Raw genomic sequence first — 15174 nt, 5'->3', positions numbered from 1 at the left:
AATGGAGGGAAAGTGATTCACGGCACTATTATTACAGCATAGACACGGTTTTGGAGCCACCATGACAGCAGTGTAGATTGTTTTTTTGTTTTGCTTTTTTTTCTCTACATATGTTGGGCTCGCTGGACCGAAGCTGGATCTTCTCGAGTTACATGCACTGCTAGAAAGACTGCTGTTCCTCCAGCTGTTCGCTCTCAGTATTTTTCTACTGCTAAACATGTTGTTGGATATAAGGGACAATTAGGTCTCTCAAACAAGTCTGAGGCTTGTCACAAAATCCGGCTGTTTATCAATCTCTGTGCGGTGCGTTTTCTGCAAGCTGTGTTGAACACACATCATGGGCGAGAGATGAGGATTTAGGTTTTACGCTAAAACAAATATCTGTTTATGCTTGCCATTTACACAACCACACAGAAGATCCCCTTGGAGGAAGTGCAATCGGATTTCCTTCTTTCATAAGCACAAGCACATTATTCAGGTGGCCCTGCAATTTGCCAATTTTAAAGACTTTTTTTCCAGTTCATTTCCAGGTAATAATGTTGAAAAGGTTTTTGAGAGATTTAGTGATGAATGCTTGACAGTCAGCTTGACAGATTCATTGGCTTTTTCATTGGTTTTACTTTACTCCAGGGGTGTCAGATGCATTTGAAATTGAGGGCTGGTATTCTGTTGGAAAAATTCTACCCATACGATTGTGCTAGCAACTATATATATGTATAGTTTTAAGGTTGGAGTTTGGGTTACACCCTAAACCCAAATGCACTATAATAAATATTATGGTAGCTCCATTAAAAATCATGGTTTTATTATAAAATTAATAGCGTTATTGTGTATTAACCATGATTTTCTGGTGTGTTGAATACAGTTTGCCATAATTAGTTTACCATGTTTAAACTATAGTTAGTGAAGCCAAACCATGTAAGGTTATGATGGTTTTCTGCTTTTATTTGTACTATGGTTGCTTGGTTTGTACTGTTTGCCAGTATTGTATTAGATCATGTGATCTAGAAGAGTATAAAAAGTGACACATTGTGAAACATTACATGCTGTGAGCACTTCTTTAAGTAAATAAATTAGATACTTTCGAGCTATTGATGTTGCTGGCTCTTTATATACAGTACATGACAAAAGCTTTGCCGTTGATCCCAGGTGTAAGAGTAACAAATAACAACTTGACTTCTAGTGGATCATTTGGAAAAGTGGCAGAAGGTTGATTTTTCATATGAATCATCTGTTGAACTGAATCCCAATCATCAATCCCAATTTGTCAAGTTTGGTGATGAAAAAAATCATGGTTTGGGGTTACATTCAGTATGAGGGTGTGCGAGAGATCTGCAGAGTGGATGGCAACATCAACAGCCTGAGGTATCAAGACATTTGTGCTGCCCTTTACATTAAAAACCACAGTAGAGTGCTATTTTTTCAGCAGGATAACACTTTTTCTCATACTTCACCCTCTAAATCAAAGTTCCTGAAAGCAAAGAAGGTTAAAGTGCTACAGTATTGGCCAGCCCAGTCACCAGACATAAACATTATTGAGCATGTCTGAGGTAAGATGAAGGAGGAGGCATTAAAGATGAACCCAAAGAATCTCAATGAACTCTGTGAGTCCTGCAAGAACGCTTTCTTTGCCATTCCAGATGAAATTATTATTAAGTTATTTGAGTCATCGTAGAGATGTATGGATGAAGACGTCCAATCTCATGGGAGTCATGCACAGTATTAATTAATTTTCCACCATGACTTTATATTCTATGCTGTACATTATTTCTGTTAATTGATAAGACTTTGTCGAAGCAAAGTCAGACCTTCCTGTCCTAATTAAATAATACAAATCAAGGCATAATCATATTTTGTTTTGGTAAAATAAGCTTAATCTAGAAGCTTTTGCCTTTCATATTTGCCACTTCTGATACCAAAGGATCAGCTAGGAGTCCAGTGCGCCACCTCTAAACCCAACTCTTATTGGCTGGATGAGCAAATTGTACTAAAATGTACAAATGAGATCATACAAATTCATATAAAGGTTCATTTTCGTAATATTTCACAATCTAATAGACTGCAGCTTAAATAAAAAAAACTAGGTTGCTGTTGGGAGTGGTGTTAGTGAGGGCAACTGGGCGCATTCAACCTGCGGTCTGTGTGAGTCCTAATGTCCAGTATAGTAAAGCGGACATTATACTGTCAGTGAGTGTTATCTTTCAGATGAAATGTTAAGGTACTGACTCACTGAGGTCATCAAAAATCCCATGGCACTTCTTGTAAAGAGTAGAGGTGTAATCCCAGTGTCCTGGTCAAATTCCCTACATTGGCCCTAACTGATCATCTCCTTCAAATCATCCCCATCCACTGAATTGGCTCTATCGCTGTCTCTGCACTCCACCAATAGCTGGTGTGTGGTGAGTGCATTGGCTCCATTGTCCTGTGACTGCAGTCACATAATCCAAGTGTATATTGCACACTGGTGGTGGAGTTGAGAGACCCCTCTCTAATGATTGTGACGCGAATAAGGTGTATGGCGCTTTGATTTATCTAATTAAATACACATTACTTACTTATTTACTTGACACCTGAAAAAAAGAAATGTGTACTCTTACTTCTATAGTCAAGAAAAGATGACAAATGCACAATGTTTTTATATTCGCAGAAGACAATGCTATTCCAAAATAATATGATTCGCTCAGCTTGTTTGTGACCCTTTTCTACTTTGTTCTACATATGGTAAATTGCATTGATCATTCTGAATGTGTTATTTCATTTTTTCTGTTTTTATTTTTGGACATTGTCAGCAGAAATGCCCACCCCTATAGGTGTTTTTTTGACATTCCACTCTTAATTGCCCTATTTAGTAAATCTTGTCCAAAATATTTCATCTCATGGAATAATAATAATAAAAAAGTACTTTTCAGGCCTGATAACTATTTGAATTCGACATACTGACTGTTGACCCCCGTATTGAAGAAAATGGTGTTTGCCTTTGGGTTCAGTCTGGCACTCTCAGCGCAGTTAAGGAAGTGTATTGCCATGATCGATTTCTACGGGCCGGCTCTGAGATACCAAAGGAAAGCCCTCTAAACATGGAGGAATTGTTACGGAGAAGAAACGTGAGAGAGGCTGACAGCCAGAGGAGGACTGCGCAATATTAAAGGCCAGGGCTGCGAAGGCAAAGGTAGTCTTTATTAGGTTAGAGGCGCTCTGTAAACTTGTTACAGGCTGGTGTGTTAGATCTCATTCCCCCGCAGGGCCATGCTGGGATGGGGGCCCTGGAAAAGTGTCTCCGGGAATGTATTTTTTCCCCATAAACAGTTTAGTGCCAGCCACCCTCCAAGTGTTCTCCATCACTTAGCTTCACAACTGTTGGGGAACAAACGCATTAGAGAAAAATTGCCTCTGCAGTACATCTGTTCTGGCTGTCTATCGAGGGGCCAGGATTCTCTGCTACCAGAAACGAAGAAGCTGATGTCGACTCCTAATGCGCTCAATGCTTTTTGGTCCATTCATAAAGCAGACAATGTGGAACGCAAGAGTCATGGCCAGGGCCCACACGGAATCTGCGCCCACAGAAATACACTGATTTCTGCAGATTTTTGAGCCCATCATTCTATCTATTTATTTCCTTGTACAATTCTGTTTGTAACGTAATAGTTTCTGTTTAGTGGATGTATTATATGAAAGCGAGCTATTGTACCATTGTTTGCTAAACAAGTGGATTTAATTGGATTCGCATTGTAAACATAGTTAAAAAAGGTTATTTCTTTTAATTTTATTTGTTTTATTTTCAACTCTGCAGGAATCTAATGGTTTCTTTTTAAACACAATTATGTGCAAAAAGAGATGATTCTGTCTGGCCCTAGTCATGGCCAGTCGAACATTCGAATTGTTTAACACTTTAAGTTGAAGTCTTTTAGAAACTAAATAAAAAAATAAATATAAATATTTGTACAAAATAGAATTTTACATTCATTTTTCAATTTGTAATGAATCAATTCATGTTTAAATAAAAACATAAAATTAAACAAATTAGTCACATGATTTTGCTAATAAAAAGTAAATAAATACATAAATGTACATTCGCAGTTTTCAAAAAAACTAAAGTAAATTTTGATTTAAAAAGTCTTTGATGAGTAATACAATTAAAGGTGCAGTATAAAGGTTTTACACCCAGTGGTTGAACTAGGTATTGCATTTCTAGCTCAAAACGCACGCAGATTTGCCAGAATGGTTTTAAGGAAAAACCAGAGCATGCCTGACTATTGCTGATTTAAGGCTGATTTAAGTCGTGTTCTAAATAAAAGGAACGGCAAACGATAGAAAGAATAATTTCATATTAAAATTAATTTTTGCTTTAAACAACACCTTGAATTTATATTTTAGAAACGACTTATATTTCTTGCAGCTGAACAAGAGAAAACTTGATGACATGACCACCTCGAGTATGACTCATGTGGTTTATTCAGTGTTAAATGCCAGCAATGTGAGTTTGAGTGCTATTTCACATGACATTTATTGTCATACTACTGAAAGCAGCAGAAGATAGTTCACCTCAGATCTTGAAAATAAAATAAACCGTTTGAAATTGAACTTTAGAACTGTGACTACATATCAAGTAATATATACCAATATTAGTGATTCAGCATGTACATTTAATAATGTTAAAGATGTTTAATATGTATTAATTGGATTATAAACCTGACCATTTCGAGCATATTCTGTGCTTCTAAATGGCTGTTTTTAAATGTTCTGTCATGTTTCAACTGCTGCAAAAGGCCAAATTGCTTATTACTGCGTGCTGTTAGGACACGGGGCTACAACGTAACCAGCTCACCTAATGTTTACGCTCGTATTATTTATATTATTTGCTATTTAATAACCTCATGTGGAACTCTGAATCTGTGTCTAATTTTGGAGTCTGCTACTGTCCACCAGAGGTCGCATTTCGGTCATTGGCACATGCTTTGGGAGCCATTCTGACTGAACTAATGAAATACGTGGTTTTCCAACAAGGCAACCCGAGGTGCTGAAATATAATTGGTTAATCTGGCAGTGGATGGGTTAAAAGAACCAAAACAAAGACAGCGTTTCGGCACGTAACTCACATTTTCAGAGCAGAAGATCGGACTTTAGTATTGTTTTACAGATAAACAAGAATGCTCATTTAACATGTTTATTATACATATTATGGTATTTTATGCGTTAAAAGAGTGCTGTTTTGCTAAAGAGCAAAACAAAAAACACATGATCATGTATTGTTAACTTTAGTTTTGTAAATTTAAAAAGTTTCTACATGTTTGATTCTTTGATTAATTAAATTAAAACAAAATGCACGTGGCTTTGATAACTGAATAATTAAAAGTCTTGAAAAAATAATTAAGGTTATGCTAATGAATGAATGAATGCATCAATCAATCATGCACAAGCACTGTCTAACTCAATATTTATCTAATCCCATGATGCTTAAAATCTTTTCGCATCAGTGCTTCTCTTAAACAAACACTAATGATGATCACTGGCTGCCAATCACAATTTATCATGGATAAGAATGACAGAAACATGTCAGCGCGATGTTGTTGTGTGACGCCTTTTCACCACTTGACAAATTGCCAACTGTAATTCTTCAAATTTATTATTATTATATAGTCCTGAAAGTGTTAACAACCCTTTAAAGTGCTTGCACAAGGCCACGCATGAATAGCTTCACAATTAACCTTCCAACATGCCATACATTACATATGCCGGCAGTATGAAAACATGTCCTTATTGAGACAGCTTGCTAAACGCTCATTTTGCCCTCCCTTTAACATCTCTGAAAAGCAGAGCGTTTAATTGAAGAATGAAGCACGCGTGAGGCGCTGTGGGCCTTGCTGAATGTGTCAGGGCCACTGTGTTTGTAATACACAGATGTCATCCTATTAATTTGAGGAAGAATAATTATAAGACTATAGAGCATCCAGATGTCACCAGCGGCTGTCTTTATGAGTGCACATGTATGTGTTTGTTGAATCTATTTTGTTGTCACTCTATTTAAGATTAAATGGTGAATGGCTTGTGCTATTTCTGCATTAGCAATTCCAATTTGCAAGCTGAATTGTGCATATATATATATATATATATAAGCAGACAAATAAAATCAGGTAATATTAAAATATGCATGATTAAATGGTGACAGCTGTCATGGTAGGCTCACTTATAAATGCACAGATCTCAGGAATTATCAAAATCGCATATTTATTTACAAAAACACTCCAGGCACTGGAACATCAAAACGTACGCATGACAAAGAGATGGTGACAATAAATTAACGGACAAAGAACTAAATAAACTCAGGGGTATAAATACACAGGACATGATTGAACTGAATACATAAAGGGGTGTGACACAGGTGGAACTAACAAACGGCGGGAAAATAGACCAAAAAAGACCAAAGGAATCACATGACATAAACAGAAGCGCATGGAACATGGGAAATAACATGACACAACAAATACACAATTGGTGTGTTCAACTTGTAGAACTCGACTGCAGCCAGTGATCAACAAGATTAGCCGAGCGCAGGTGGGGGAGGAGTTGTAGTGGGGTCATCAAGCCGGACACTTTGGGGCTCAAAGTTGCCGCAGCCATGTTGACCAATTGAAATGGCGTCACCATCATCATCATTCATTCATTCATTTATTCATTCATTTTCTTTTCGGCTTAGTCCCTTTATTAATCTGGGGTGGCCAAAGCGGAATGTTATAATTATTCAATAAAATAGCATTTAACTTAATTTATTAAGAAATCTTTATGAAGTGGCAGGATCAATGATGATAATTATTTTATTACAATATTTAGGTTTTTTACTAAAATGTATAATTTAAATCGTTAATGAAGCTGAATGCAGTAAATAATCTGTATAAAAAGGTTGAAAAAAACCCCTCTGCAAACTATATTTATAAGCAAATAATTTAACAAAAGATGATTACTGCAGTGAAATATTTGTAGTCTTTTAATAAACATGCTATATACAAGATAGAGATGGCATAAAAGTTAACAGTTTGTTTTAAAATTTGTGAGAAGGAAGTTGACCAATAATAAACCCAAAATGCAAATGGGTTGTTGTCATGCAGCAAGTCTAGCCAATCGTGTAATATCGGTGTCATCATCGCAACTCCTGCATTTACTTTTCTAATGCTGCACCAGCTGTACTATTGCTGTACTTTGATGCCACATGTGACAGTCACATGGTGTCGGCGCAAGGTCAGACACAATTTCTAACCAGCATGCATGGAGTCGAATCCACCTACAGTATAGGCAACATCTAAACATGCACGAATCATGACAACAGCCTTGTCTTATTATGTCAGATAGTTGAACTGTTTATACATCAAAAAAGCAACAGACAGTTATGATAGTGTGTAAAAATAAAATAAAACAAATTAAATTAAATAAAATTCAATGGTGACTGTTGTAGATTTAGGAGAAGATAGAAGGCTAAAATTTACTAATAGCTTTTTTCATATACTTCCCAGTTCATGGCATATTTTATTCTTTTTTTAATTCATTTTCTAAATAGTCAGGCTTAAATATGCAAATGAGTCATTATATAAGCAAATAAGTGATAATTAGTATATTATTTTAACATCTGAACATTGCATCAAGTCAGGTTTAATGTCTCAAATTTTCAAAAATATGTTTTGGAGTCAAAGGATTTTACAGAGAGGATTTTGTATAACTGTTCCTCACTTCATAATTCACAATATACAGTGAACTGCCAGAAAGTAATGTAATTTGTTTTATTTTATTTGTGTTGAATAAACGTTGTAAATATCAGGTAAAATACCTCTGAGAATCGTTGGAATGAAGATATGAATAAAAGTGTAAGTGTGTGCTGCAGAAGAGGAGATTTATGGTTATTTTGAAAATAAAAATGCTTTTACAAATATGTACCATAATACAGACACAAAATGCTAAAGTGTGAAAAAAGCAACACTTAAAAGTGTATTATGGATATTTTCTTTCCATTAGATATGAAGAAACACTTCATGAAAATCCATAAAGCTCAAAATCATTGGGCATGAAAAACCCAGTGATTTTGCCTGCAGTGTCTCGCCTTAAAAGCAGCCTCAGACAGAGTCATGATGGAGTGTGTTATATTCAACACTGTTTTTAATAGGGGAGGGATTTGAGCTCTCGCAGCGCCATACGTGGCTGTGTCACTCTCTCTTCTATTCTGTTGGTTCAACTGTCATGAATTTCTAGTGGAACGACTGCCAAGCTGCTCATGGGAGAAACGTGTGAAAAGCCTGTCGCAATTACTGGCGCATTTGCACTTCGTGCTGGGGCAAGTTTTTGGAACACGCACAACCCGGGTGAAGCCAAGTTTCTGTGGCGACCCACCGACAACATGCAATGTTCCCACACGCAGCAACCAAAAAAAAGAAGAAGTTTGGCTACTATAAATCTCTTTCACAGTATGGTTTGATAAAATGACTTAGAGTGAATGTGAATTAGTCAAGGTTTGCCTCCCTTGCTACTGATAAACTATATATCTGTTCACTTAAGATCCTCGTTGTAGCCCAAATCCTTTTCAAAATAGCTCTGAGTACCATTGTTGCACTCGGACAGCAATTTCACCACAGGCTTAGTGCAGCAAAAGATATCAGAAGTAAATTCCAAGAGGAAAATGGTCAGATTAGAACATGTCCTGAAGGAAAGGAAATGTCATCGAGATCAATGTTATTGACCCATGACTCAGATGGAGCGGTGAAGTGGGTGAAAGAAGAAGAAGAGGTCGAATGCACTGAACTCCTCGCTCACTTTGAACTTACCGCGTACAAAGAGGATGTAGTCATCATACGCTTCACCCAAAGGGTTGGACGCCACGCATCGGTAAGTGCCATTGTAGGACTTGTTGAGATTCTCGATGAAGAGATCTGAACCAGTGATAACAGCGTGAGATGGCACATCATCGTCCACCCTTACCCAGTTCACCTGCTGAGGCCTGCATGGAGACACAGAGGACAAACGGTTTTGCTTTAGTGCTGTTTAGTCGAGCCATCAAGCCTTTCCTGGCCTCTCGCTAAAGTAAAGAGCTTGTTTGACCAGCATGTAAAGTTTTATGAGACGTTTTATGGCAGGTAAATCTTAAGGTGTATATAAACCTGAGAGCAAAGTAAGACATATGGATACCATACTTTACACACTGCTAAACAGAAGATCTCCTCACTATTTCAAAGATCTAGGTAGAGGTTAAGCTGGTGCATATGCTGTTTTTATATAAACAGTCGATTTATATTTAAAAAACTCTTTTTAGACTTTTTAATTTCATGTTTGATTAAATATCTGGTTTGCTTCTCTGTAATTATTTGTGAAATGTACTAGTAATTTCAGCATGAAACATTTAAATGTCCTTCCATAAAAACATTTCTGTAATTGTATGATTATTGGGTAAGTCATAAAAAATAAAAAACTTAAACTGTTTTCTAAAATATAAATACATTGTTCTTTGTGGCTGTTGTAAAGGAGACTTTTGCCCCAATTAATTCCCAATTTGCTGCTTATTAATCATCATTAAGGTAGCAGGTTTTGGGAACATTTTTGAAAAAGATTATGCATTAGAAATAAACAGCCAATATCTTAATAATAAGTAAGTAATAAGCCACTAGAGAGAATTGGTGTTACAGTTTATTTAATTATTATTCAAAAGAACGCATTAAAATTATTCACACAATTAATGCACCAGTCCTCAGACCTATGTACAGTGCTAAGCATAATTAAGTACACCCTATTTTGTACAAACTGTCAATACATTGCATGATTTGAAAAAGTTTAGTAAACCCACAAATCACATGCACATTAATACACTGTAACAAATTAATGATCAATTAGTCCTGACAGCATATGATTTTAGGTCATTGTAACTGCTTATTAAGAGTATTCATTCATTCATTTTCTTTTCGGCCTAGTCCCTTTATTAATCTGGGGTCGACACAGCAGAATGAACCGCCAACTTATCCAGCATATGTTTTAAGCAGCCGATGCCCTTCCAACTGCAACCCATCACTGAGAAACATCCATACACACTCAAACACTATAGACAATTTAGCTTACCCAATTCACCTATACCACATATTTTTGGACATGTGGGGGAAACCGTAGCACCTGGAGGAAGCCTACACAAACACGGAGAGAACATGCAAACTCCACACAGAAATGCAAACTGGGGTTGAACCAGTGACCTTCTTGCTGTAAGGCAATTGGGCTACCCACTGAACCACAGTGCTCCCCTTATTAAGAGTATTGTCCATAATGAAGATTTAACATAAACCCTCGTGTTGTTTAAACCTGTTTGACTTTTTTTATGGAGCATACACTAAATATTGAACAAGTTTGCATACCATTGACTTTCATTGTATGACCATAATATGTTTGACATGTTTGATGTTTGACAAGTTATTTTCTTTTATGTCCCACAGTTTATGTTAAAACTGTTGTAGTCTTGTTTTATTTCTTTCTATAGCTACTTTTAGCAATGCTTCTTTGAGTTTTTTTTATTTTTATTTTTATTTAATAGTAACACAGCTTTAAATGTTCTACTGTGGGTAGCCTCTGAACCTAATGCAATGTGTTTAATTATGATCATTTAGACTAATCAACATATCATGCAATTAAACTCAACATGCAGTTAATAAAGTAGGTAAGTACAGGTAAAAATATCTTGGTACTGTCAATTTAAAAGATTTGGATTTGACACAGGCTTGTTCACATTCTTGTTGTCTTTTTGTAGGAGACTTTGGCAACATAAATCAGTCAGCTTGTACATCTTTTCATGTTACTTATTTAATCCACATGCAAAATGAGAGACATCTCTAAAGCACATTTTAATAATTCATTAAAGAGTTCTTCCGATCGATTCTGTATACATGATTCTGTGTAGAATTTTTGTAAATGCAGGTGGCAATATTCAAGAGTTAATTTGCTTGTTGAATGAGGCTGTCAATCCCGCAAATCACTGAACTGCGTGTGCAGAATTTAAATAAGCACTAAAAGGTGAACTCGCAATCAAATGTAGCTGCAGTGTGTATGTGGCCATTTCCATAATTTTATTTTCCAATGGACTAAATAGCCATGCGCTGCCACTCATGCAGAATCTGGAAAGTCAATCTATTGATTTTTTGTCTGTAATATATGTTTCGATGTTGATATTTGCAATGTAAACTGAACTGAACTTCAGCGGTGACATTTATACTAAACTGAACTGAAACATTGTTTAATTGAACTAGAATTAGCATTCTACCACTCTTTTCATCCCAGCCTACTATACTGGGGTGCATTTCTAAAAACCATCATTAGCCAACTAGGGTCACAAGTTACATCGTTACAAACATAGTTTGTTTTTTTGGCTTTCCCAAACCATCGTTCCAATGAACGTGGCAAACTTGTACGTTTCCAACTACACCTCTAGAGCTGTAGTTAGAAGCACAGTTCCTGGTTGTGTTCTATTCCCAGTTATCCCCCTATACCCTATTCCTTTCAAACATTCCAACATTTAAACTTGGAACATAAAAAAAAAAAAAAAACATTAAAATCATCTATCTTAATTTGCTTACATAGTATTTGTACAGTTCCATTTTAGCATTCTTCATATTGACAATTGCGTTCCCTTCGCAGTGCACTTTGAAAACATTTATGCCATTTTGGACACAGCCATGGCTCATGACTAGGGCCAGATAGAATATGCGGACATTTTTTGCTATTTCTGGGCTGTGTTAAAAGTCTGCGGATTTATGCAGAATAATTTTGGGAGTATCATAACTAAAAACTTAATATATAAAATAAAAAAGAATAGATTTTTTACTTTTATTTAATATTTACATTGCAAATCCAATTAGATCCACTTATTTGTTAAACAAAGTAAATCTTTTTTATGATAGATCTAGTAAAAAGAAAGAGAATATTACTTTGCAAACTGTATTGTAAATAAATTATATAAACATTTTCACGTTAGACAATAATATTACTGAAATTAACTTAAAACTGAATAAATATAAATTTACACACACTTACAAAAATAAATTGGCTCAATGAGGGGGCAAAAAAACTGTAGAATTCTGTGCGCGCAGATTCTGTTTGGGCCTAGTTATAGGTGACCTATAATTTAAAAGTGGAATTTACCTTACGTCTCCAAAGCTTGTGAAAACGTTAATGCTATTAATCTATGGTAGGTTATTTATTAAGAAATGTATCTGTACTATATGACATGGGCCTGTTGGTAAGAACATTTCTGCAGTGACTTGAATGTGTCAAATTGTAAAAGTAGACTTAAAATATCAATAAACAACATTCTACTTAATAATAATAATAATAATAATAATAATAATAATAATAATAATACACAGCAAGAAGGTCGTTGGGTTGCAGGGTTGAGCCTCGGCTGGGTCTGTCAGCTTTTCTGTGTGGAGTTTGCATGTTCTCCCTGCGTTCGCATTGGTTTCCTCCGGTCGCTCCAATTTCCCCCAAAGTCCAAAGAGAGCGGTACAGGTGAATTGGGTAGGTTAAATTGTCCAGAGTGTATGAGTGCGTGTGGATGTTTCCCAGAGATGGGTTGCGGCTGGAAGAGAATCTGGTGCGTAAAAACGTGCTGGATAAGTTGGTGGTTCATTCCGCTGTGGCAACCCCAGATTAAAAAAGGGACTAAGCCGACAAGAAAATAAAAGAATGAATGAATGAATGAATGAATGAATGAATGAATAATAATAATAATAATAATTATTATTATTAAGAAAGTTTTTTTTTTCTTAAAAAAAAGAGTCTACTGTAAATTACAACCATTAGCCTAACAATTTGTATAGTTTATATATGAGATTAGAATACGTGTTAGCTAAGGGATTTTATGTTTTGGAAAATAATATGGAATATTCTTAATAACATTTGTAAAAGAAACTTTGGCCCTATATGTGCCATTTACATATATTTCAGTTAATATGGAAAACAAGTGCATGTTTTTATCAAATCTAATATTGTATTTTTTAAAAATGCGTGTGCGTGTAAAACAAAATTTGCACAAAAATGTATGGCTTTTTCCTCCAAAGAAGTCACTCCACCCTGTTTAGAGTGTCATTATGGGCGTTTTATGTCATAACTAACGTGGTTCAAACGATGGATCGTATTATGATAGCCACAAGTTATGTCTGGAATATTTCACTATTTGAAATTTTGTTGTGGCTTTTTATTCTCTTTTCATCATCTGCTTTGACACAATCTACATTTTAAAAGCGGTCTACAAATAAAGCTTAATTAAACCCAGTTGAATGCGTGTTTTCTGAAGCTCTACCATCAGAAAAAAAGTTCAGTCGTGGTCAGTAGCACAGATTGTGATATTGGAGCAATGTCGCAGCCTACGGCACTGGCAAATGAACTACATTTTGGCAAAGTAACAAAAAGAGAAAGGCTGTGATTTTCTCTTGTCTGCCTCAATTAACTGGCACGGCGAGCTATCTCCTTTTGTTCTCTAAACACCTGAGCTGGGCACACAACAGCCTATTCTACTTTCACAGTGATGAGCAGAATGAGCTAAAGCCACTGTGGAAAAATAAAAGAGGCTCTAAACTCTCACAAGTTTCAGTGGCACTGCTGCAGTGTAGTTATTTCCCAAGAGCATCTGAGGAGGCTTTCCCTTGTTGTTCTGGTTTTGTTTCAGTGTTTAAACTTGTTGCTATACTGTTTAAAAGCGGAGAGAGAGGGGGAGAAAAATACAAAACAAAAAAAACCTTCAGAGCTTTGAAACAAAGGATTGGTTTGCGTTCAATAACAGTTGATCCTCGGCCTCTGAGGATGGCAAAACAACATTTGATGGCGAGCAGCGAGCGGAGAATCCTAAAAAGTCTCAATCCGAGGTTAAATATACATGCGTGGCATGAAGATGCAGACGGTCCTGATATGGAAAGGGAGAAATGACCTAGAAAAAGTGCCTTATTGAGAGGAAGGCATGGGGAAAAACACACAGCGGAGGGGCTGCAGAGAACCTGGCGTGAGGCGGAGAATACAAATGGGATGGCAAGCCAAGCCCTGCACTGTCTGACAGTAATGACTGCAGCCCCTCTCCAAGCTTTAATGAAAATGACTTCCAATTTTCTGCTCACTGTATTGATTGTATTTTCATCTTTATTAAATGAATTCGGGTGGCGTCTCGTCTGCTCGCAGCATTTCAGTTTGGGAATGCTATGGGGCTTGTTGAATGTAAAAACAACAGAAAAGCTCACATTGGACAAACACTGATAACTCACTTTAGGCTAACGTGAAGAAATTGTTTGGATTCATTCATGCATGAGAAATGTTCGAATTTCCACTACATTCAATAAAAAAATAAATAAAACTAAAAGAAATTTTGTTACTTAGAATTTACTGTTTTTTTTTTTTTTTTGCAAGATAAATCATTTAAAAAACTTCTCAAAGTTTCAGTTGCATTGGGATTACATTATTAACATCTTTATTCATTACTTAATCCTGAATGCATTTTTAATAAGCAACTCTGCTCAATTAAATTACAATTAAAAGTCTATGTTGTATACCACATAAAGTAATCAACTGTTTATAAGTGATAAAAAGCCAAAAATATGGTCCTGCATGTGCACATGATCCAATTTTGCATCCAGCTCAATTGCATTGTGTAGCCAAAATTGAATGAAAGCTTGTTCAACGATAGTAAAATGGAGGATGATTAAATGGCTCAAATGAAATTAAGCAATATCATAAAAAGTCCTGGAATGCTGCAAATCAGGAGGATAAATGTTTTGTAGTATAAGGGATAGTTCACCTAAAAATGCTAATTTACTCACTATTTAGTGGTTTCAAACCTTCATGAGTTTCTTTATTCTTTTAAACACTACAGAAGCTTTTATGAAGACAGATGAAAACCGGTAATCATTGTCAAAGACAAGTCAATGGTGATAGGTTATCTGCTTTCACCATTTTCCTTTTGGGTTAGTCTGTTTATTAATCAGCCAACTAGGGTTGGGCGATGTCGACCAATTTATTATTGATGGTATGGTCATCATAGTCGGCGGTAAATTAATTATTTGTGAATAATTAATCAATTCCTAATGGATTAATTATTTGTAATTGTCTACTCTTTCAACTACCTGACCTGCATGATCTTTGTTTTACCCATAACCAAATCATAAATAAATAAAGATAAGT

General features: G+C 35.9%; 1 protein-coding gene across 8 annotated transcripts in view; it reads right to left on the bottom strand.

The window, feature by feature from the left end:
* Nucleotides 1–15174, bottom strand: part of cadm1a (cell adhesion molecule 1a) — a 462812-nt gene that overhangs the window by 65157 nt on the left and 382481 nt on the right. For all 8 annotated transcript variants that reach the window (XM_005161197.5, XM_021468894.2, XM_005161198.5 and 5 more), the window contains 1 exon segment: nt 8805–8977. In XM_005161197.5, coding sequence (XP_005161254.1) covers nt 8805–8977 — 173 coding nt within the window.

The sequence above is a fragment of the Danio rerio genome, chromosome 21 (genome assembly GCF_049306965.1).
Source record: "Danio rerio strain Tuebingen ecotype United States chromosome 21, GRCz12tu, whole genome shotgun sequence".
Classification (NCBI taxonomy): domain Eukaryota; kingdom Metazoa; phylum Chordata; class Actinopteri; order Cypriniformes; family Danionidae; genus Danio; species Danio rerio.
This window is presented reverse-complemented; position numbering and strand designations above follow the sequence as displayed.